The 26,055-nt window shown below is 33.2% G+C and overlaps 1 protein-coding gene, 1 long non-coding RNA gene and 1 pseudogene across 2 annotated transcripts; 1 reads left to right on the forward strand and 2 right to left on the reverse strand.

The window, feature by feature from the left end:
- Positions 1–5,127: 5,127 nt before the first annotated feature.
- LOC149221549 (uncharacterized) lies at positions 5,128–7,654 on the reverse strand. The gene is made up of 2 exons (XM_089387408.1): positions 6,592–7,654; positions 5,128–5,558 (listed from the first exon to the last, which is right to left on the reverse strand). Exons 1-2 carry the CDS (start codon positions 7,652–7,654, stop codon positions 5,128–5,130), a joined length of 1,494 nt encoding a protein of 497 aa, XP_089243534.1.
- Positions 7,655–8,753: 1,099 nt separating this feature from the next.
- Positions 8,754–9,323, reverse strand: LOC149221550 (protein PMR5 pseudogene; annotated as a pseudogene).
- A 15,212-nt stretch (positions 9,324–24,535) lies between these two features.
- LOC149221551 (uncharacterized) lies at positions 24,536–25,790 on the forward strand. Its single transcript, XR_016248862.1, has 3 exons — positions 24,536–24,704; positions 24,808–24,877; positions 24,975–25,790. It is a non-coding gene; the product is annotated as an uncharacterized LOC149221551 (long non-coding RNA).
- The last annotated feature ends 265 nt before the right edge of the window (positions 25,791–26,055 follow it).

Consider the following 26,055-nt stretch of genomic DNA (forward strand, 5'->3'; position numbering starts at 1 on the left):
AGGTTTACTAAAAGTTTGAGTGTAGGCACCCATTGAATGTGGAATTAAACACCACGTACAACGAGTACCCACTCTTTTTGAGTAAATCGACATCGAAAATGAATGAAAATACATGGAAAAGTGTGTTCAATGTGTATTTTTCATGTATTTTCAATTTATTTTTTTATGTGGGTCTACTCAAAAGTATGTAGAGAGGGTAGTTGTTGGATGTGGAGTTTAATTTTGTGTCCAATGGGTGTCTACACTTGAAATTTGATAAACTTATAGGAGTTGAGTCGAGAATACAAATAAGAAAATAGTTTATTTCTTTTCCCTCCAAAATATTTACTTGAGGGGATGACATCATCATCTTGAATGATATTGGTTCTCTTAAAGTTAATTTTGTTTGTATACTTTTTGCTTTTAGGCTCACTTTAGACCTAAAAATTCTCCCAATAGTATGTGGAGATCAATTCTTTGTTTCTTCAGATAGGTTTTATGAAAAGAAAGAGTGACACTAATTTGTATATTAAGTTAGATCAAAAGCGGCATGTTAGTATGATTTCCCTATATGTTGATGATCTTGTTATAATAGGAAATGCTTCTAAGTTTATTGATGAAATTAAAAGACAATTTTCACATGAGTTTGAAATGAAAGATCTTAGGGAATTGAAGTATTTCTTAGATCTTGAGATATGGACAAAAGGTGGACAGGCAATAATTACAAAATGTAAATATGCTACGGAGCTACTTATAAGATTCAAATTAATGGACTATTGCATGGAAATATCAATACCTTTAGAACATAATTCCAAACTCTACAGTGATGATGAGACAAGAAAGATGAATGGTACATTGTATCTTCAAAAAGTGGGAAGTCTAAACTATCTCACTACAACCAAGCTAGACATAGAATATTCATTTGGCATCCTAAGTCAATTCATGGAATAGCCTTTTGAAATCCACTAAAACACTATGAAAAAATTCCTTCGGTATCTGAAAGGAAATGTTAACTTGGGTATTAAATATACTGATTATGTTAATGATGAGTTGGCAGGGTATTCTGATTCAGATTGGATCAGAAATCATGATGAAAGATCAACTTGAGGATATGCATTTTGTCTAGGATCTAGGATTGTGCCATCGATTAGTAGGATATATTCGATTGTTTCTTTGTCATTCACTGAGGTTGAGTACAAGGTTTTGTGCACTATTACTTGTGAAGCAATTTGGTTGAGGTGAATTCTTGAAGATGTGGGAGAAGTACAGAGAACATCAACAATTATCAAGTGTGACAATAAATGCACCATAAAAGTAGCCAACATTCTTGTGTATCATGCGATATCAAAACACATTAGAACACATTATCATTTTGTGAGGGAAAGGATGCAATTTAAAGAAATTGATTTAGTCTATTGTAATACCAATGAAAATTTGCCTAGCATCTTAGTAAATCTTCTTCGAAAGGAAAAAATTGAAGTATGTAGGAATCAATTAGGTGTGGAAGAAAACACATCTTTCCATTAAAGGGGTGTATTAGAATAATAATGGAGAAATCTAGAAGATTCTCCAAATCAAAGAATTTATGTAGAACTTGTTATCTTTGTTCGGGTCGTTTTCCTAATTAGTCCTTGATGAGTTGTTTAATCATATATTCTAGAAATTTGTTTAACTAGATTTCAATACCATATATGTAAGTGTTTTTCATCCTAGTGAATGCAAGTGTGTGAATTGTGTTGTCTCTTGTGTGAGAGATTGTCTCACCAATGAGCTGCAACCCTTCTTCATATTTTGTCTTACATTTTCTAAGTTACCTTTTCCCATTTTCCTAATTCAATTATGAAATTACCATGTAGATTATCAAACAACAAATGGCATCATGTGAATACGTAGATTTATAGAACTAATGGTTTATCGAACTACTCGTTGTGCTAGAGCCATTAGTTTTAAACGAGGGAAAATAACTCATATTAATTGCATTTACTAATGTGGTTGTACTAATTTATTTATTTTTAATTATTGTGCATTGCATCATATATGATGGAACTTTACAGTCTAAAAAAATGTGAAAAATAAATAACGATTTTCATATATATATATATATATATGATTATGATTTTTTACCTTTTTCATATTAAACAAACTAAAATATAAAATATAAAATAGAAACTATGTTTTAAACACACAAAAAAGACCTATATAAAAGGAGAAATTAAAATAATAGTCTTATTAGTCTCTGCCTAGACACGACTCTAGTAATCGATTATATGAAAAACCACTATTGGTTTAAAGACACAAAAGAGACTTATGTAAACGGAAAAATTAAAATAATAATCTTATTAGTCTATGCTTAGACAAGACTATAGTAATGGATTGTATGAAAAACCACTATTGGTTTAAAGACACAAAAGAGACTTATGTAAACGGAAAAATTAAAATAATAGTCTTATTAGTCTATGCTTAGACAGGACTATAGTAATGGAATGTATGAAAAACCACTATTGGTTTTGCGGTGACCATGGCAAGTTATAATTCTTAACATTATAAATAATTAAAGTATTTTTTATTTTAATTTCAAAAAATAATTTACTAGCATTTCATTGGCTTAAATCTCTATATCTTATTTCAGGGTTCCTCACATGTATACCTTGTTCCCCATTAAATTTGCTCACCAAAAAAACTTGCCAATTTTCACCGGACTTTATAATCTAAGTAAACAAACAAACTGATATAATTTAATACATATGTAAACATATATTATTAACTTGAAAATTATAGTCTTCGAGAGTTTTGAATTTAATTGTACTAGAAATAGCTATTTAATTAATGTAACTAAAATCCTATTTTGATTTTATTTTTTACATATCAATCATGAGGTCATAGTAGCTGTGGTTACATATTCCTACGAGAACAATCTCTTTATTTATTATTACTTAGTTTAGTTTAAAGAGGCGGAGGAGTTGCTCGGAAAGTTATGGAAATTCCGGTTATATTTAGAGAAAATCTCGCAAGGATTTTTGTAAATCCAAATTATAATTGTTAAACTTCAAAATTTTAGGTGTTTTAGATGTTTTAGATGTTTTTGATGGTGCTGAATCGATTTCCACCATCAAAAACACGATTCAAATATTGGATTTACAAGATTTTTTGAAAAAAATTTATCCAAATTCCGACCACTTTTAACTATTTGGGCAATTCCTCCGCCTCGTTAGACGACTCCATTTATTATGGCACACTATATGCGTCAATTCCATTGCGTAACTTCGTTGTAGTCGATGGGGCACTTAAGTATTTAACTTGAAAGTTATAGTCTTCGACAGTTTCGAATTGAATTGTACCAGAGATAGTTATTTCATTAATGTAACTAAAATCCTATTTTTTCATGTCAATCATGAGGTCAGCGTAGCTATGGTTGCACATTCCTACGAGAACTTCCTACGAGAACATTGCACATTGCACCATTTCTCGAAATTCCATTGCGTAACTTCGTTGTAGTCGATGAGGCACTTAAGTATTTTCGGGGCATCGTTGTGTGGGAAAGATGGAAACTTAATTCACGTAAAAAAGTTGCAATTTCTAAAGAGCATGAGGACCTTTCACCGATATTTACATTTACCTTACAAAGCAACTCTAAGCGTAAGTAATCCCTTTCAAGTGCAGATTTTGGGTACTCCAAAATAGGTTAATTGTTTGACCTAGTTAGAGTGTAGAATGATCCCAAATATTCAATCAAGTTAGGTTTAGCTCTTAAACTTTCTTTTACGCAATCTTGTTAACTTCATTATGTGACAATAGGTGGTGTTGCTGAAAAACAAATATTCAGTGTAGTGAACGAAGTATTGTGTTGCAACTTCATGGAACGTTAAACTTTCTTTTACCCAATCTTGTTAACTTCATTATGTGACAATAGGTGGTGTTGCTGGAAAACAAATATTCAGTGTAGTGAACAAAGTATTGTGTTGCAACTTCATGGAACGTTACAAATGGATGCTTTGAAGTTACAATAAAGCCATGTACTTATGTGTTTTATGAGCCCCACGTCTTCTTTCTGGAAGGTGGTGATGCGCTTAATTTGTTACTCAATGCATGATTATTCAGTTATATTTCTCAATACATAGTTTACCTTGTGAGCACTAACAGGTTTGACATAACAAGCACAGAAGGACTATTGAAAAAAGTTTTGGAGGAAGACATTATAGCGTTCAACATCGATGTCAAAAGCATTATTTAGGTTTGATTATTTTTCGGACGTTCACATCCTTTCAAGTGAGAAAGCTTGGAGCTGGAGCTCCTAGTTTTCAAATGTGATCAACATCTTCAATTCTATGGTATAAAACCGAAGCCTGCATAGGGATTTTAATGTTGTGATTCTGACTCAAGGTGAATAGTTGTACAGTTCAGAATAAAACTGAAGCCTGCATAGGGATTTTAATGTCGTGATTGTGATTCAAGGTGAATAGTTGTACAGTTCCATAGAATTAAATATTGGAACTGCATAGGGAATTTAATGTTGTGATTCTGATTCAAGGTGAATAGTTGTAGAGTTCCATAGAATTAAATATTGGAACTAATAATATTTATGGAATTAAAATGGGCGTGGTATGTAATTAATAATAATTATGGTATTAAGATGGGTGTGCTCTATTATTAAGCCATAATAATAATAATTTACGTAAGTTTTAAGATTTTGTTAATTTTAATAATGTGAAATATATCATCAAATAAATGTTTTTGATACGGGTAAACGTTTACTAATTGTTTAATTTTTATAATTATCTAAATATTTTATTAGTAATCTCCCATCGATTTATATTAATTAATAAATTTTAATATTTTTTAGTATTTTAAAAATAAATAAAATTAGCAAAATCAATTTGATGTACTACCATTCCAGATTAACTTGTAACAAATAACAGATTCCATTCAGTTTAACTTGTAGCAGACATTAGATTCCAATTTATAGGCCGATCTCTAGACGTTGGATACCATGATACTACTACTGAGCTGAAACCAAGACGTAACGAAATACAAAACCATAAATAGAAGTTTCCAGAACTTCATGCACACATAGCTTCATAAACACATCAACTTAGTCGCAGGAGGAGGGAAAAAAGATGCCGAAAACACCCCAACTCAAAATTGTTGCAGTCACAGGGATGGCTGTACGACTTCACGAAACTTAACAGCTTCATTGATGAGGTCAACGACATCAGTCTGAACAAGGGATTCCACATCCTCCCACCTGCTAGTGGCTGTGTCCGCAACTGGCGATCCGTAATTCGATTTGAACCATTTGCTGCTCAGCTTGCATTCCCATCTTTTATTCCCCACCATATTAATCCTGTCTCCTCCTGTCACCTGGGAAACGCGAAATTTGAAATCCTCCGTACAGTACGTTTCAGTGTTTTTATATCGGATATTAATAATCAGGAACCTTCCTGGCGGCGGAAAGACAAGTAACGGGTCAGGGGTTCGATCCCCCCACGCTTTGTTTACCCATTCCACCATCCCTGGGGGAATATCAATATCATTCAGATGTTCCATTTCGTAAGTCGCTACTCCCAGCCGGAAATCTGTTGGGTATTTTTCAAGGGGAAAATACCAAAAACCAAATATTCAAACACACAGAGGCAATGCTCTGTTTTTTTTGCTCCAGGATTTTTTGTGCACACAGAAGACTTAAAAAAATTTCACTGAGAGACAGAGTATTTCACCATAAAATATTTCTATTCATTAAAACAAAAAAAACATTCACTCTGTTTCCATATGAGAATTTACACTGCTGCCATATGAGAATTTACACTGCTGGAAAAATTCCCATTAACATTTACTGCTGTAAAACCTCCATTCACATTCACTGGTGTAAAACAATTTTACATACCGCTGTAAAAATAAAACTTACACAGACTTACAAAAACTCGCTCCACCATTTTCTTTATGCACTTGCAAAACCACACATGGTTTTTCTTACACCTCTGTTTTACTATGCCTCACAAAAACATTACAAAAGACATTTTTGCACTGCTGTGCATACATCCTCTGGTTCTTCTTCCTCTGGTTCTTCTTTTCACTGCTGCGAACACCTTACATTTACCTCCCGTGTGCAATACATAATAAAAGTCAACACACTCAAAAACATAAAAACTTATTACATACGTTTTTACATTTAATACATGCCGTATAAAAAGTATATAAAAAATATATGTTCAAATGTGCCCATAACCATATTTATGATATCCACCTAAAACTATGTAGCAGCATTAAATTTCAGGACTATTCTTCCATGGCGGTCAACCAAAAACTCTTTCACTCCACGCAACATTTAATTTGATGCAGGCCCGTGTGCAGGTTTAATCAATCAACGGCTAAAAGGAGTGGAGCAGATCGAACGGCGGATAACCATATCGGAAGACCAACAAGTGCTGAACATTAACTCCCGAGATTCTTACGTTGCGTTACGTCAGGGCTGAACCACGTGTCAGCTCCAAATTGTATCGGAGCTCCTTGCCGGATTATTCCTTCTGCCTGAAATCAACCCGAGAGCTTTCCGGCGAGGTTTATTGACCGGTTTCTGGCAGCTGTGTTGAAATTAGATTTCAACAAAATCATTGGTTGTCTGGCCTTCTCTGGAGAAGGTTACAAAACCATGTCTCATTGGCAGCCTTCGAACTCTTGTAATCACAGCACCTGTCGGTGATTCGAATTCGTGAGAGGATGAGACATTGTGACCTTCCATACTCGTCTCATAACGGACGGACACATTATATCGCTGCAGCTCCCTTCCTACCAGATCTGCTACATGAATACTAACTTTCTTTCCACTGGCGATCTTCACGTACTGCAGCCGTTCTAAGTGAAGCTTCATATCTCTTGCGGCTGCATCAGAACATGCCGTAGAGAAGAAAGAATTCAACTTCTTTCCCACCTGGAGTTGCTGCAGGCGTGGGAGGGAAATGAAATCTCCTTTCCTTACTGAATTAGATAAATCGGGCCCAATGTCGAAAAGTAGCTTCCCAAATCGGATCACCAATTTAATCGTCTTGTATTCGGTATTTAATCGCAGAGACTTGAGGCACGAAAGCAGCGTGGTTTTATAGGCCGAAAAGTCCCAGTATGAAAGGATAACAGATTCCGAAATACCCATCTGACTGGAAAGCTGAGCAGATAATCTATCTATATCATGAGATGATTTATCGATCGATGACCCCGATCCCCTTCCCGATACCTCCTCGCATATCGCTCCAGACTTGACACAGAAATGGGTTTTCTTGGCTTCCCTATGACTCGGACTGATTTCTCCAGCAAACTTTTCAAAGCAAATTTTGTTCACAGCCAAGAGCGGTTGTGCAAGAGACTTGCAGAAGCATGTAACAAAAAAGTCAGGATGGTATCCCTTACTTTTGGAAACAGCATGGCATAAAAGGCGTTCAATAGCCAGAACAACACTCTGTACAGCTGCTTCTGATACCCCACGTATTTCAACTCTTCCAGAAGACAATTTCACAGAAGTGATCCCTCGAGTGTTTTGGAAACTCCGGATGGTGCTTCCCTTCTTCCCTATAATCATTCCAGTTGCTCCACTAGGCACTGGCACCTGACTGTAAAACATGGATGAGGCTGAGGCTGAGGCCGAGGCCGACGCCTTGCTTGTTATGGATGAACGCCTGAATCCCATGACGTGTTAGCTCTCTTCTGAGGTCGACGATATGTTCCACAAGCATTCACCGAATGCAAGAATGCAATTCAATTTATAGAGATGATGACCACAGCATCACGTTACACGTTGCGGATATGTGTGATATGTATGATGTGTATAACTAGCAATTGTCCCAAAAGGTACAAAGAGAGGCCGATAGGATTATTTAATTGGAATTTTTGAATTTTTCTAGAAGAGTTAATTGGTTTGTGGAAAATCTTGTTTTCTTGGACTGGATCATTGTGCAATTACTTTTCTTTAGATGTTTTGTTTATATCTATATTACAAAGAACACATTGAATGTCTTATTCCATTTCTGCTATCCTTAATAATACCCTTTCCATGCTTTTCTTGATCAATTTGATGAAGTATTCCATTATCCTTTGGTCAAGCCTAGAAAAATACCAAAGTACTTTATTCAAATTCATAGCACCAGTATGCCTGATTCTATATATAAACCTAGCCCAAAGGAACAAAGTCGTCCAGACTTAACCAAAATCTACACAAAAATGTTAACCAAACACATTCAAATGTGTGAGCATGTAAAGTCAACACAACAACTAAGGTGAAAATTTTGCAAAACAGCCCAATCAAAACGTTGATAGTTGTCATACACCCATACGGTAACGAATACAAGTGAATAACAACTCATTCCAGAAATCTTCAATCTAGAGCAACCCAACAAGTAAATTTTTGTTTCCATCATAACCCAATACAGAAATAAGCATAATTTTGTGATTTTTTTCTTTCATGTTTTACTGAAATAAGTTCAAATCAATGTTTGCGATGACCAAGAAAGCTCAAGCCAGACTTGGAGTGCAAGCCAAGGAAGAGGCAAGGGAAGAGGAATGATGTGGCGTGGGACAATGTCAAGGGGTAGCCGGGGAATGGCAGGATCAAAGGCTTTGGGCTTTCATCCAGGTATGGTTTCTGGTGATACTTATGGCTTTGACAGGATTGGAATGGGCCCTGTGGATGGGTTTGCAATGCCAGATATGTTTACTGCTCCAGCGAGTCAAGGCAGAGGATTTCCTCCTTAGGGCCAACCACGTCCCAGATTTGGCCCAGTTTCAGGGATCAATAAGAATTATCAATTCCCTACACCCTTGGAAAGCAAAGTGACATACAGAAGCTCGTTCCATGTATCAAGGACGCCTGGTAAACACCAATGGCTACAATCTGCAAACTGCTCAGGATGCTGCTTCTCATCACTAGTAACGGTACTACTGTAAATTGAAGGGTGACCATCTTTGCGAAATTGGGAGTCCTGTGATATCCAGCAGAGTAACAGGAAAAATCATAGTCCCTATAACTTCCTTCACTATGGGCACCTGAGGAATCACTGGAGGCGAGTATCCTTCAAATTGCACTAGTTCAGTCTGACCATAGCATTTCTGCCCGTTCTTCTGATTCCAATAAATTGGGCTGCACATTTACATCAATTTTATGAGGAAAACCATTTCGTATACCTAAAATAAGAGCCATAGCTACTTGAATAGATTTCATGAATATCTTGGAATTTGATCTTTCATAAGAACAGTTATATTTTTTTAAAGCTTAAACTTCCAATTCCAAAATATTCATGAAAACTGCAATCCACATCAAAATGCCCTGTAATATATACAATGTGTGTTTGTATAACACCTCTTTGCAAATCACTGGCTATTATTTTCTTAGTTAGGAATATCTTGTTGAAATTTGGGGAGTATAAAATTCCACAGTTGATCCTTAGAAACTTACGAAATAGAAACTCAGGAATATTCGCTGAAATTAGAAGATTGGGGTTTGTTTTGAGAGTAAAGCTCAGAGGAATACTGTAATTGTAATTGCTCTGTTTCACACGATGCAACATAAAACAATGGAACGGATCCCCTGAATAATTTGGAGAGGAATATTTGCTCAGAGGAAATAGAACTGTAACTGTAACTGAAGCAACATAAAACAATGAAACGGATCGAGCGAATAATTTTGATTCAATGAGATTATAACGGTTGAAATAAATTAAGAAGAAACTGTAGAGCCGAGGAAACCAGAAGGATAATGGAATAATAAAACTGAGATGAATGGACTGGGTTTTGCTTTGAGAGCAGCGCAGAGGAAATATAGTTGTAATGGAGGTTTCTCTAATTCAACTATTTTAATTCAAGAAACATAAAATTAGTATCATTCATGATGAAAGAAACCTACCAGTAGTTGGGCTAAACCTACCAGTAGTTGGGTTAAGGAAAACTACATAGAAAGAACAGAGCAAGGTTAAAGATCGAAAACTACATTGAAATAAGAGAGCCAGAATTAATGGCAACCGAGAACAGAGCCAAAAGATCAAAATAAAACGAAAGATTAAAAGCAATTAATGGGATTGCGAGCGGACTAAGAAGAGAGAAAAAGGATTTGAGTACAGACTTAAGCGATTAATGAGATCCAGAGAGAATTTAAAAGCATGATCATTAGGCTACGAAGGCCACGAAAAAGGAATTCTCTTCGAACATTTTTACAGGTGCCAAAAATATTTCAACATAAATATGCTACGAAGGCCACGAAAAAGGAATTCTCTTCGAACATTTTACAGGTACCATGGCAAATAATTTTATAAGTCTATCGAAATTAAAATTAATTTAATGGTATCTTTAAAAAAATTCCAGAACTTCAAAAAGCACTCTGTCAACCAATTTCATCAGTACTAATGTCAAATAATTCAAGAAACATATTAAAATTAAACTTAATTTAACCGCACATTCACAAAACCTTAGAAAACAACAACCCACAGTCTAATCATATCTCATTTGTCAAGCAATTCCATCAGTACTAATGTCAAATAATCGAAGAAACATATTAAACTTAAACTTAATTTAACCCCACATTCACAAAATCTTAGAAAACAATAACCCGCAGTCTAATCATACTTCATCTGCAAAAGCATTTGACCATGTAATTTTCGCTATCATATAAGATTAAGCATTTGACATATCATTTAATTTCATGAAAAGAGTAATGGAAAGTGAAGCAGATATGGCTGCAATGGAAAGTACATAAAGCTGCATCAGTTGTAGAATAAGCACTGGAAAAATGCGAGAAAGCAGAGGCAACAATGCCTTATTTGGAATGGAATCCTTGTGCATAAATGCGAAAAGCAAGAAAGCAGAGGTAACAATGCCTTATTTGGAATTGAATCAGTGCGCATAAACACAATACAAAGGTTTAAAAAAATGTATGTAATATATATCAACATAAATTTTTGTTACAATGGACAATAAAAATGATTACACTTTCCAACCATGCCATGTGATACGATTTCTACAAGTATTTTAAAATCTAAATTAAGTTAATCGATTTATACAGAATTCGAAAAACTTAAAAATAGCACTCCAACAATTAAATTAACTTTGAAAAAAAAAAAAAAACAGTACTCAATTAATTTCATTAATACATCAAAATTTAGAATTATTTTAGTTGAATACTCACACAACTTTGAAAAATTGAAAACCAATGCATTAAAAAAATTTAATAACTCCCAATTTTATCAAAGAACCACGCCCAAAAACCAATGCAGTCTCATCCGATCTCAATTATCAGTAATCGCCAGTTTAATTGATTTTTTCCCCCAAAACCATGATAGCAGTTTAATTAATTTTTCCCCCAAAATCATGATAGCGTGTTATGGTAATGGAAAATACCTGAAATTTTAATTCGCAAACCGTACCACCTGTGCACCATCTCCTAAGCTCCCTCCCACAACACGTGTACTGCATCACTGCGATATTGCTGGTGAGAAATTTATTTAATGAAAACTAAGACATTACAATTCTTAGCTACAGTGTTGTGTTTGATCCCTAATTCCATCGAAAACATCACACAACTTTGACAATGGACTGTTGTCCAATAGCTAGCTTAGTTTTCGAAAGAATCGGTGGGTCTTTTAAGAGAACTCACATTGAAGAAAGCATCCATATCAGATATAGGGATGGTTGAATGTGTTTACCCCTGGTTCCAAACCATTGACATTTCACAAAATATTGCCTTGCCATAAACATTAGCAAGAATGAGACTACCATGACTTGGACACTTTCAAGTCTCATAAACCTTAAATTCCTCAACTTAAATGGATGCTTCACGCTGGAAAAAGCTCAGTCTACAAGCTCTGATATCTTTGTACGTAGTTGAAGCAGAGCAATCGAATTTTCTGGGAAGATAGAATCATGACCCAAAGCACACAGGAAACAGACAGCACCATTAACTTTAATAACACCTTTTTCCATTATCAGGCTACTCATCCTAATGTTTAAAAACATCATAATTCTTCACCAGTTTTATGATATCGTGCCTCTGCCATGCTGCTCTTCCCAGGCAGCATTTGATTGCATGCCAAATTACAACAGTCGATCTCCTTCAACTTCATGTGAAATCCTGATGCTCAAAAACATCATAATACTTCACCAGTTTTATGATAGCATGCCTCATGGCATGCTGCTCTTCACGAGCAACCTTTGATTTTTTGCCAAATTGCAACAGTCCACCTCCTTCAACTTCATGTGAAATCCTGAAATGCTACCAGAATCCAAACAGCCACACAATTGGAACCTGAAACATTCACATTACGAAGACCCACAGCAGCCACAACATACAGACTACAGTCACCTCGAACACAACATCATCAGAATGTGAAGCAGTTAGAGCAGGCACACCACACCATTGATCCTGATGTTCAAATAAAATCTTCATCCTTATAACAATTTAAATTTCTTCGATCACAGGCCAATCCCCTCATTTACCAATTTCTAATCCTTCATCCTTGTAACAATTTAAATTTCTTCGATCATAGGCCAATCCCCTCATTTACCAATTTCTAATCCTTCATCCTTGTAACAATTTAAATTTCTTCGATCATAGGCCAATCCCCTCATTTACCAATTTCTAATCCTCTGCCTCGTTGAGGCTGTCAGTACGATTATAACTATTAAATGGATTGATAATTTGTACATCCAGTGCAATCATCATCTTCTCCCACTACCCTGGTGTGAAAAAATATGATTTCCCTTTTTCCATTAGAAAATTAAAGTTATTAAACTCAACATCAAGAAATAAGTCTCACAAGTAACTGTCAACGGGACCTAATAAATTTTAACAATCCCCAATTGATTTAAATATTTCCATATTAACAATCAATTCCCTTTAAGTTTAACCATTAACAAATGACTGCCACACATGCCAACTATACCTTAACTATAAATAGGTTAAATACTTTTGGACAGACCATATTACAATGGCATCATCTCTTAGAATCCTTACATCAAGAGGAGGGCATTATAGAACAAAAAATCACAAATACCGGTGAAATTTAGTTCAATTAAATTTCGATAGAATGGTGAGGAAATAAGAACAAGGAATGGATTATACAGATGTTACAACTTAAAGCGTGTTTTATACAAATAAACTGCCTTTCACTGCTCAAAGCATGTTGGGTCAGATACCTTAAAGTATGACACCAGTTCAATAAGGTCAAAGTTGACAAAATACATTCATGACACAGAAATCAACTCATATGCCTGTGCCAAACCACCCTGAATCACCTACACTTACGCTGACCTTATCTTAATTTTCTAGACAGGTTATAAATAGGCATAGAAATTCCAAATTTTGTCTTTTATTCATGAATCTTAACAAATAACGACACGAAAAAATCAAGATATTGAAATATTGACCAATAATATCGATAATTCAAATTTTCCTTCTGCATTCACCATTAAACACAAATTCTCCATATTTTCCATAACAAAGGGAAGAAGACCAAAATATTCGAAATTCAACAGAAAAAAACCACCAATAACTTACATCTTATCAGCTTCCCACCCAGGCTGCCCCACTCTTGCTCTACAAACCGTCACCAGAGTAAGCTTAAAATAAATAAATCCCTGCAGTTATTTAGAACAGTAATAAGCGATTCTTGGAAAACCTAACAGAGAACAGTAATAAGTAAGGTTAAGCAGTCAATATTTCCACCATTTAAGCTCAGAATATAGCCCAAATTTGTCGAAATAAAGCACGAATTCGGCCAAATTCGTCGAAAGAAAGCTCAAACTCAAGCAGAATCCTCGAACGAAAGACCGAATCCGGCCAAATTCGCCACAAAAACGTCAATTTGCTAAAAGAAAAGGTGCAACCGCTGAAATTTAGTCAACAAAAAGAATCGAATGCACTAAAGTCTCGCAAGAGAAGAACATACCGCAATATTTCAGCTCACTGTGTCAAATTAGCATAGAGGCTGAACCATAAAACGAATTGAAGGGGTCAAATTTAACACAATTTCGGAACCGCCATCATTATCGAGAAAGGCGTTGGCATGACAGTTTTACAGTTGAGGTTTTGCGAGACCCGGGCAATAGAACTCGCGCCAGCTGATGAGACCATGCCAAGTAATTGAATGAGACGCTGAATGCCCGCTGAAAAATATTAAAAAGAGACTTAATACTAAAACTGTTTGCCCGTTGAATGTGGACGACACGTGTCAATCGCAGAGAGAAAAAGACGACGAAACTCTGTTTCAAAGGAAGGCCTATCGGCCTAATAAAAGCCGCTCATCAAATGAATTTAATGACAACAGCATAAAGAATGATATCTTCTATCAATGCAGCATTGTCACTGAATAAGATTTTTATTCAATTTAATATTAACTTTCCAACTAATCCCCTTCGAACTCTTCCCGTAATCAATATAATATAAATGGTGCAAAGCGTGCCAAAAGAACCACAAAATCCATATTCCTCTCCACCACCAGATCAGCGGTGGCTTTGCATAAAGCTAATTAATGTAACAATAAGAATCACCCGATACACCAACTCAGTGCCTTTTTCTTTTTTGAGACAGCCGCTCTTTTCTTCGGTCCCGACGACTTGCATTAAATTCGCGAACTCTACATCTGATCAGAATCTTCTGACCTCTAAAATCTTTAACGGTGTTTCTCATTATTAAAAAATATTAAAAAAAAAATTATTGCCGCTTTAAAATAATTATAATCATTTAATTTTAAGATTATGGTTAAATGAAACTCTAAATTATTATACAAGTTTTTTATTTTCTTTTATATATATATATATATATATAGATATATATATATGAAAAATAATCTAATTACTTTGAAGGAGACACTATCCCCGTACCTATATATATATTAAATATTACTTATATTGCATGAGTTTTTGGAAGTGGGAAGGTTGGGAACTTGGGTATGGATGTTGTCGATAACGGTTAGAGGTTTTTTCAAAATTTACAGGGACAAAATTGGAGCAATTATATTATATAATAAAAAAATAAAAAATAAAAAATATTTTTTTAATTATATAATTTATATAATAATCAAAATTAATATTAAATCAAAATATGCAAATATTAAAATCAATTTAAATATATAAATAATAAATATATAATCTCTCTTATATAAAAATATATTATTTGGGTGTCTTTCTCTCTGAGTCCCACTTTTTTATATATATAAAATATTAAAATGTCAAGTTCATTATGACACATGACTAGTGTTTCAAACAATTTCGCTTAAAAATACAAAGGAATAGTTTTACATATGTTTCTCTAGTTATTCTTGAGAGAAAAAGTAAAGCAACTCTAATGTTTAAGCATTGACTTCCATATACAATATGCACACACAATCTTTTGCGATATATATACATAAACAACAAAAGAATTACTCATCAGCATGACATCCTAGATATCGCCCTTATATCTAGGTGCCACACACTTCCTTAACCCATCAAGAGATTGCTCCACTTTATCAATTAAGGATATCAGTGTTAAGGATGTCTTTGGCCTTTCTTCCTGCTAAGGTTTCAACTTAGGCAAATGTTTTGTGGTTAGTTCAACCTATTTCTCTAAAGACTTTGTATTCCCCAACCCTTGGGAACCTCGGAACTCAAAAAAAAAATAGCCTTCCTAAGCTCTCATTGTAGCTCCCATTGAAAAGGGAACGTTCTCATACAACGCCAAAGCTCGCTCCCGGAAACGGGGGAACCATTGAAACGAATTTCCCAACTCTTAAAAGCAGTTCCGTGTAACAGAAAATATTACTAAATTTTTTATTTTAAAATATAAAGTAATTCTGCAATATTTTATGGAAAGAATTCCAACCAAAATCTAAGTGGAATGGCAATATTGTGAGCAACGTGGATTGGAAACAATTTCACCTACATTTTTTTTTTGTCAAATGTAAATAGTGACCGAGGCCCGTGATATTTTACGTAACCTAGGTCTGCAATATTTTATGGAAAGAATTCCAACCAAAATCTAAGTGGAATGGCAATATTGTGAGCAATGTCTTCAGAGCCTCGCAATATTGAAAAACAGGTTAAGTCCTTCACCGATCTCTTGTATATGGAGATCCAAAAATCTGTGTTTTCCTAGACGCTTAAGTGTGCCCTAATAATTGTGCAACAAAACTGATAGCACTAGTCTATGAGTGTAACTCTGATCCAAAACAAAATAAGAAAAGCATACCTATCATGCCCTAAATTGAGTTCGAGACACCTTGGGGCTAATTTGACAGTTTCTGTAAGGAACATCTGCCTCTCTGTGGCATAGGCGTGGTTCTCTATTTCACTCAAACTCATTTTATGTATTGCAGTATGCTCCAGGAAGGAGGTTAGATAATAAGGTCAAAATTGTAGAGCTACAAGCTAGCTAGAAAAAAAAGGTTAGACAAACTTCAAGTGATAGGGATTCAAAACTGGTTATTTACTAGGCCAATCTCAAAATTAAGTAATAAATATCGGAGTTGAATCCCTTCTAAGTGACATTATAGAGGCTGCAAACTCCTTTGAAAAAATCTCTTTTTGTCATTATTGAGAAAGTAAATGTGGAAGTGTATGGTCTTTCAAACGAAGTTCTATGTCTTCCCATTGGATGCGTAAGTTTGTACAAATTTGTAGATGATAATTACATTGATTCTATGGTGACCATTCTCTCTTTTTAACTTATGTTCTTTCTTTAACTATATAATCACTCTAATACAGTTTGTGTGGGAATTCTAGATTTTCATATGCTCGATAAACCATCTAAGTTTTGAATGTAGTTTTCAGTTTTGATGATTATAAAGTTTCAAATATAACCGAATATGCCAAAATGAGTTCACAAAAGCCTATGTTTGAGATTGTATAAACTATATATGCTTTACTTCATAAACATAAAACTATATATATCTTACTTCATAAATATAAATAATTTTTTACCATTTATTAAAAATAAGAAAAAATACATTTTATATTTATAAAAAAATAAAATATTTTATTTATATTCTTATATTTATAATTAAAAAACATATTTAATTTGATTAGTGAATATATTAATAAAAAAATTACTTAAAAATGTTACGAAAAATAATTTATAATTTAATAAATTACATGTAACTTAGTCATACATTTTAAAGTACAAAGGTCAATATGGTTTTTTATAACTCGTTAAAATTAAATAATATATATTTTATATTTAATTAAATACATTATTTTTTTTATAATCTTACATTTATAATCAAGTGTATATTTAATTTGTGATTATTTTAGCAAAAAATATACTTAAAAAAATTAAAATATCATAAAATCATTTTATAATTTAATAAATTACATGTAACTTAGTCATACACTTTAAATCACAAATATCAATATGTTGGTTAGAGCTACTTTGTACTTGCGGTTGTAATTTTGTAAAATGTTTGTCTTCTTACAAAATTCAATGATGATTTTAAGAAGGATGAGAAGTATTTTATTATTATTTTTTTCTTTTTAATAAGGATAAGAAGTATTTTATTTCTTTTTTTTGGAAATTAACTTAATTTGTCTTCCAAAATTCAATGAAGATTTTAAGAAAGATGAGAAATATTTTATCATTTTTTTCCTTTTAATAAGCATAAAAAGTATTTTTTTGGAAACTAACTTATACTAAATACTAGCATAACCACATTTATATTAATACAAATGTGGTTAATAAAAGCACATAGACATATAATATAATAATTTATATTAATATTAATATTATTAATAATAATAACAACTTAAAATAATTTTAGAATTAGATATCATTTTTGGGATTCAACTGCGTTAAGTAAGTCATTCAAAGTATGACCATTTCCATGAGAGGTAGTCGTAAAGTGACTAATTTCTCATGATTTTTGAATAGTTCACTTAGCACTCATTGCATCGGGTGATGCTCACAGGGGTGAAGAAGTGGGATTGAAACTAGTGAAATGTGGAGAACGAATCACATAGCATCAATCATCACTTCCGGGGCTTGCACCCGGTAACCAGGACTTCCCAGGAGGTCACCCATCCCAGAACTCCTCTGGCTCAAGCGCGTTTAACTGTGGAGTTTTTCCCCACAATCAAGCCCACTTAGCTTGCTACCCCATTTGCAAAACCTTAGCAAGTATTGTGCCTCATGAACCATTCAGGTAGAGATCCCTTGACTCTTTTTGAATTTAAGTATGGTTCATGAGGCACAATACTTGCTAAGGTTTTGCAAATGGGGTAGCAAGCTAAGTGGGCTTGATTGTGGGGAAAAACTCCACAGTTAAGCGCGCTTGAGCCAGAGGAGTTCTGGGATGGGTGACCTCCTGGGAAGTCCTGGTTACCGGGTGCAAGCCCCGGAAGTGATGATTGATGCTATGTGATTCGTTCTCCACATTTCACTAGTTTCAATCCCACTTCTTCACCCCTGTGATCATCACCCGATGCAATGAGTGCTAAGTGAACTATTCAAAAATCATGAGTCACATCACCCGATGCAATGAGTGCTAAGTGAACTATTCAAAAATCATGAGAAATTAGTCACTTTACGACTACCTCTCATGGAAATGGTCATACTTTGAATGACTTACTTAACGCAGTTGAATCCCAAAAATGATATCTAATATAATGCACTGCGAAAATCCCCCATACTTCAAAAAAAAAAAAAAAAAAAAAAAAAAAAAAAAAAAGAAAAAGAAATTAATAATATCACATATCACATATAAGAAAATATTATAAAAGATAATTTAACACAATTTAATAAAACAAAGCATGAAATTAAATAAAACATATTAATAAAAATTAATAACCTAAAAATATAATATTATTTATGATAGAAAAATATGATAAAATAAACAATTAAATTGACAATGAAATATTAATAATAAAAATTAATAACAGAAATAGAAATAGAAAACCATATCATTAACCGATGTGAAATGTTGCTAAAATGTTGGTAATTAAAAATATAAAATAAATTAACTTTTACTAAATAGTAGCACAACCACATTTATATTAATTTAAATGTGGTTGATAAATGTTGATAGGCATATAATATAAAAAAATTTATTAATGTTAATATTAATGTTAATATTATTAATAATATTAATAATATTAACAACTTAAAATAATTTTAGAAATTAATAATATGGCATATAAGAAAATATTATAAAAAATAATTGAACACAAATTAATAAAATAAAGCATGAAATTAAATAAAACATATTAATAAAAATTAATAACCTAAATACATAACATTATTTATGACACAAAAATATGATAAAATAAACAATCAAATTGACAAAAAAATATTAATAATAAAAATTAATAACCAAATAGAAATAGAAAACCATATCATTAACCAATGTGAAATGTTGCTAAAATAATGTTGGTAATTAAAAATATAAAATAATGTTGCTAATTAAAAATCTAAAATAATGTACACTATTAATAATAATACTATTTCTTAAAATGGAAAATATTATTATTGAGAATGCTATTAATATAATAAAAGATAAAACAATATAAATAAAATTAATATAATAAAAGATAAAACAATATAAATTAAAAAATAAAAGTTTAATATAATTACACTAAAATAATCTTAGAAAAAAAAAAACCAATATAAATACAAATACTGAAGAGTAACTATAAGCATAGGAAAAAGTAAATGCATTGAAGAGAACATAAATTTTCACATCAACAACAATTGTTGTGAATCACTAACAAGCATTGATGATAGTTAAGAAAGGATGATTCTAACAATCTCAGTCACAATGTGACAAAAAAATGAGATGAAATTTTAAACATTACAGGACCAATGACAACAACGCAAAGTTTACTGACATCGAAAGAAATAAAAATAACAATAACAATAACAATACATTCGACAAAAAAATTCAAGTCTCAACACTCGACCAAAACATAATTATTTGATAGCAACCTCTTCCAAAACACACCTAGAGCGGTGGCAAAAGCAACACCAATTCAAATCAATAGGATAATGATCACGATATTTCACACTTTCAAGCCAACCCCTTCTCGTCTTCCTCCCTGATTCTCTTTGGTGAAAATGATATAAAGTTTGAACATCTAATTTCATTCCACTCAAAACATGGATATGGTCATCGAGAAAATCAGGATGGAATCCATGTCTTCTATCAGACCTTGCATGAATAAAGGTAACAAAACTAATGGTTTTTGTAATAGAATTAATCGCTCTGATGTAATAATTACCATCATTATTCTGCATATTTGTGAATCATTGACAAAAAGATACAATTAAAATCAGTACATTGAAATAAAACAAATTAACAGCAACAAACTATTGATTTATCATTTTGGTTATTTCATATTCAAAAATAAATATAAAAAGATTCGAAAGAACGAGAGAAAAAAACACAAACAACTACAATTCAAGCAATCAAACAATAATTGCTTTGAAATAGTCAATTTACTTACTTCAATAATCAACCATTCTATTGAAATCAACAAAAAGGAAAACAAAGAACTTATGAAGGTGCATACAAATAATTGCAAAAAATATAACAACTAAAGAGAAGTAATCTTCTTTTTTCTTAAACAAATGCATGCAAATAATTGGAACCAAGAAAAAAAAAATCATGAATAGTAAACTATATTCAAGATAAATACCCCAAAAATGATATTGACTTTAATCTTTCCTCTTTCTTTCTAAGTGTAACATATGTACTATATTTCATTTTTGCATAACGTTGAAAAGAAAAGGGCACTAAAATCCGCAAACCATCTATTGATTTCACTCTCGATATAGTTGTAAATACCAGACCCTACCTCTCTCTGTCTCCAATATCTGCAGTGGCTCGTTGCAAAGCCATCCCCTGTGATTTGTGTATTGTCAATGCCCATGCCATTTTCAAAGGTAGTTGCCTCATATTCCACCAAAGAATAGGTAGAATCGGTACAAGAATTGGAAAATCCTTATCAAATGGAACACCATAATACTTTTTAAACATAATTGTAACAAATTGTGGAAGTTGCGGCTTTGAACTAGGTACAAAGAAAATATTTTCAATATATCCAAGTGCACCATTAACCAGTTAAAATCATGCGCTCTCCACGACATAGAAGTACTTCACGCTCCAATATATCATCATCGCTATCACTTATTTCTATTCTTCTTCTGCTTTCTACAACACATCTCACAATAGAAGAATTTAATGCTTTAAGGATTTTTCGATTGTGCAAGTTGATGAGATTATTTGTTGCAAATAAGTGAACAGAAGAATAAAAAAATTCCTTTCATGTTGATCCAAGAAAATATCAACAGAGGTTATAAGAAAATCCCAATCAGTAAGAGAAGGCTCTGCATTTCTAATATTGGTTAAAATATTACGAAAATACGCTTGTCTCAGATCATCTCCTTGTTGCCTATAATTTTTTTCCAAAGCCACTACAATGTTGAAGCTTTCCCACAAAACTTTCCTAGCTATTCCACCTGCATACAGGGGTTTATCCTTAATAGGAGGCAGGTGGGCAAGGTCACCCACAAGAATGATGGACCTACCACCAAAAGGATAGTCCTTGTTTTTAGGGAAGGCTTCTCACAAATGAGAATCTATTTGTATGAATAGACTTGGACTTATAAATCTCATCTCATTAATCGATATATATCGAGCGTGTCTCATTTCTTCTTGGAACATGGCCAAAGCTTGCCCACACAGTGGCTTCATATCTTTTCTAGGAATTTTTAAAGCAGAATGTATTGTTTTCCCATGTATGTTACAAGCAGTAATACCAGTTGGAGCAAGCAATAACAAAGGACTTTTTCCATTCGTTGTTGCACTAGAAAGAGCATGAGAAATACACCCAATGAAAGAAGACTTCCCTGTTCTAGCAGTACCTGGAATAATCATTTTCAAAGCACCATTATTTTCACCACTAGCAAAGTGTCAAAAAATAATTTCAAAAGAAGCTAGTTGTTTTTTTGATAGAAAGGAAGGGAACAAATATGTGTCCCTAACAAACCCACAATTCAAAACACCTGCAGACTGCGCATCTTTTACAAAATTTACCCCTTCTTCTAAAAAATCATTGAAACCATCATTTCATGCCAATTATAATCAACATCAAAGTCCCTTCTACCAAGATTATCAAGGTCTAAAATGTTTACACAGCTTGGAGGAACTAATCGCGAAAAAACATGCCTCTCTTCAAAATCTCGATGAACATTTTCTTCATGTAGAAGCGGCTCCACATCGTATTCATCCCCTTCATTTGGAAAAGGGCCTCGATCAACATGCCATGTACGAGATCTCCAATTCCTCCAATTATCAACAATAATTTCATTAGACAACCCAATATTTAAACCAACATCACAAAATGGCTTGTATAAAATCAACTCACTCCAACAAAACATTTCAAACTCTTCTGAACCCTCATCAGGAACATCATAAAATCATAGCCAAACACAAATGATAGTATGCTTATCACGTGGCCTCCATTTTTCCTACCTATGCTTCTCCTCAAAACTCCATTATCTTGTTGTTTCTATCAAGCATAAATGTTCCAAAAAAATAGGTCGCCTTTAATAAACTTGAATGAAATTTTTCCACACAAAACTTCATCAGAATGCAGTGAAACCCTTTGGTAGACTTTATTTCCAACATTCAAGGAGAATAATTTCTGGCTACAGAAAACAAGAGGTAACTTTAGCAACAAATGACATGTCTCTTGAGCTCCAACGCCACGCTCAACAAGCATCTCAGTGAGGAACCTTCTATATGCAGATAATACAAGAGCCTCAGACTGACTCCCACCAACAACTATGGTCAACATATCGTGATAGCTTTCAGATCTTCTCTCTGCCTTTGAAGCATATTTTGCAATATATTTCAAAACCTGATGTCGAAAAAGAACTGGCTGACAATCAACATTTGCTCGTTACATCGTTAAAAATCACCGTTGTGAATATTTAAACGGTCATCATTTCGTGTTGGTTCATACTTTTTTCTCCCTTTTTCTCTACATTTTATTTGGACATCGAAAAAATCAAAGGACATTTATTTTCACAATTAAAGTTGTAAAATGAGTTTCTATATCAGGAGATACTTATTAGATCCAACTAAGGATATCATGGAATATTTTGTCCATTTTATTGAAGAATGTTCTATGTTGCATTCTTTTTATAAGGCTAGAATTCTTGAATTATATAGTCCTTGTTTTCGAAAGTTTTTTTGTTTAGAAGATTCACTAATTGGTTTGAAATAGAAGAGGGAGATTATGGAATTTAACATTACAAAATTATATATTTTTTTATTTTATAAGTGGGTTGAGTGAAAGATGATGTAGATTTCCTTTTGAGCTCTATATGTTTGCATATGAATTTTTTCTAACTCTATTAATTTGACATACTAATATAATGGTTGATTGATTATTGAATCAACATGTTTCCTTGTTTTGTCTTCCCTTCCTTTGTGGTGGGGCAGTTTGTGTGGATGCATCTATGTATACAGACAATGAAATATGTGTATGTTGTGATGTCTTAAGTTTCTGATATGACTACAAAATATCCTCTTCTCTTTACTTCTATATAAAGTTTCACCACAAAAATTAAGCTGCTTAAATTAAACATTACTTACTCCTTATGTAGAAAAATGAAATAGTAAAGCCCATTTTTTTATATGTTGTGAAGAACCATGAGGAATAAATGGGACATAGTGCACACAAAATTTCATTAAATATTGTTCAATCCCTCTTGAGATGTCATCATATGTTGTACACTCCTTTTGTTTGATAGATGCCATCTTTGATAATCATAAAATGTTTATATGTTAAGTGGTTTGTGTAATTAGTCCTTAGCTAATTAAATCTCAAATCCAAAATTAGGCTCACAAAAATCTGCGAACCCTAATCAATGATTTTCGTTTTTTTGAATTCTTTGTTATGTAGATTATATTAGTGAAGTGAATTGAATTGTAAAGAGATGAATGATATTTATAGTCATAAAATAATTGTAAGCCATTATAAAATATGTGTATTTTGTTGTTATTATTCACCTAGACACATTTCCCATCTAGAATCAATTAACCAAAAGATTGAATATTCACTAAAAATTCTAATATGGAGTGATTTTAAGATATGATAAAATTTACCTAAGAAGTAATCATTGTCTTTATTTATTATTCACACTTATCCAACCATTAGGTAAATATAGTTGTTGAATTGCCTGGCAAGCTCTTACAATTGACCAAATTTTAATTAAATAATGAACAATATAAACAACGATTATTTGCCTACCGATTATTCATGGTTCACGCTTTAGATTTGATATACAGTTATATTAATGAAATAATCCAAGTATTAATTGCAATGTACTCTCTATAGTTAAGTTGTACTCTTGAGCTACAATAAATCTATTTCATTTAGCTCACAAGCTTTCTAGCATTTAACCCTGCCAGCTGCCCAGGTATTGGTGTCCTCCATGTGCCATGTGGACCCAAAACTATAGTTGATCCGAATACCCGGCATCTGACGGTCTTTATCAATTGTAGGGCTTATAGATAATTGTTCTGTGCTACCCCTGCCTCCGCGGTTCATTTGTTTGGTGCGAATTTGGGCATTATGGCTTTGCAAAACACTAACTCATCTAGACTTGTCTCCTATGTGGATGATTCCCTTTTTTTGGCTACAGTTCTACAATGAAGAAACCATCACTATTGTTACCTTCTGCAGCTCGCATGCATTTTGAAGTTTGTTTCGACAGTTTGCAGGTGAGTTGAATGTTTTGATGGCTATGAGTTTTTTTCCCTAACACAGAGCATTGGGTAACAATATATAGGTTTATCTGACGTTCTCTTTTGTCTTTGCCTGCAGATATTGGGTTTGGCCCTTCAACTGAGGGTTTTTAAGTCTCGAAGGAAGCAGTAGAATTTTGTTCACACAGGTAATGTATTTGGTTATTTCCTGTAACTGATACTCTCCAGAACTCTCAGATATCTTCATAATTATTTTGCTAAGTTTTTGTTTGTCGTTTGTTGCAGAGTTTCCCCATGGTCCTTCTTCTAGCAACAGACTCGCATGGTGAGGGGAAGAAACCTAGGGGCCAGGTGAAAATCTGAATGGTTGACTTAGATAGCTAGCATGTGATTGAAAAGTTGTTTAAGTTTTTAACTCTCAAGGTTCAGTATTCATTTTTCAGCGAAGTATTTTCTGAGTGACCTGTTTATGGCCGCGGCCTTAAGGGTTGTTTGTGCCTGAATTTTTAATGTGATTCACTGGTTATTTTGAGTTCAAAAAAATCCTTCTTGGGTTCCACTTTTTATGTGGAACAGAGCTCGAACAGGGCAGTAATCCCCATTAGGTGGCAGAGTTGCCTCATGCTCCTTCTTCCTGCAGCAGACATGCATGGTGATGGGAAGAATCCTAGGGGCCAGGTGCAAATCGGAACGGCTCACTTAGGTAGCTAGCATGTGAATGAAAATTCATTTAAGTTTTTCACTATGAGGGTTGAAGAGTCATTTTCTATCTAAGTCTTTTCTGAGTGAGTTGATTATAGTTGCACCCTTAAGGCTTGTTTGTAACTGAATTTCTAATGTAATTCGGTGGTTATTTTGAGTTCGGAAAAACCCTTCTTAGGTTACACTTGTTATGTGGAACAAAGCTCCAACAGGGCAGTAATCCCCATTACTGTTGATTTATGTTTATTCAGTATAGTTTGCAATGAGAACATTCCTCATTTCTGTAGACATTATGCATGTTATATTCTGATAATTTATTGTGGCTTAAATAGTTACAAATAGTTATGTCAGTCGACAAATGCGGAGGAGTGGAACAAAATGTTTTTTTTCAAATGATCTATTCTAGCAATAACCTTTCTTTTCATTAACCTTTATGATTGTTTTTTTCTTTAACTTTTAATAACTTTTACCTTTCTTTTCATTAACCTTTATGATTGTTCTTTTTTCAACTTTTAATAACTTTTACCGACTATGTAATTATTTTGGTGATTTTATAATTAGTTTTTCCATACAATTAAACAAATTAAGATAAGTTTTTTTATTCATAATAATTTTATTTATTTATTTTAAATTAACATTTAATTTTCAATTTTCTGATATTCGT

This window comes from Pinus tabuliformis, chromosome Q (genome assembly GCF_031772625.1).
Source record: "Pinus tabuliformis cultivar Carrire ecotype Pingquan chromosome Q, CPIR1, whole genome shotgun sequence".
NCBI lineage: Eukaryota > Viridiplantae > Streptophyta > Pinopsida > Pinales > Pinaceae > Pinus > Pinus tabuliformis.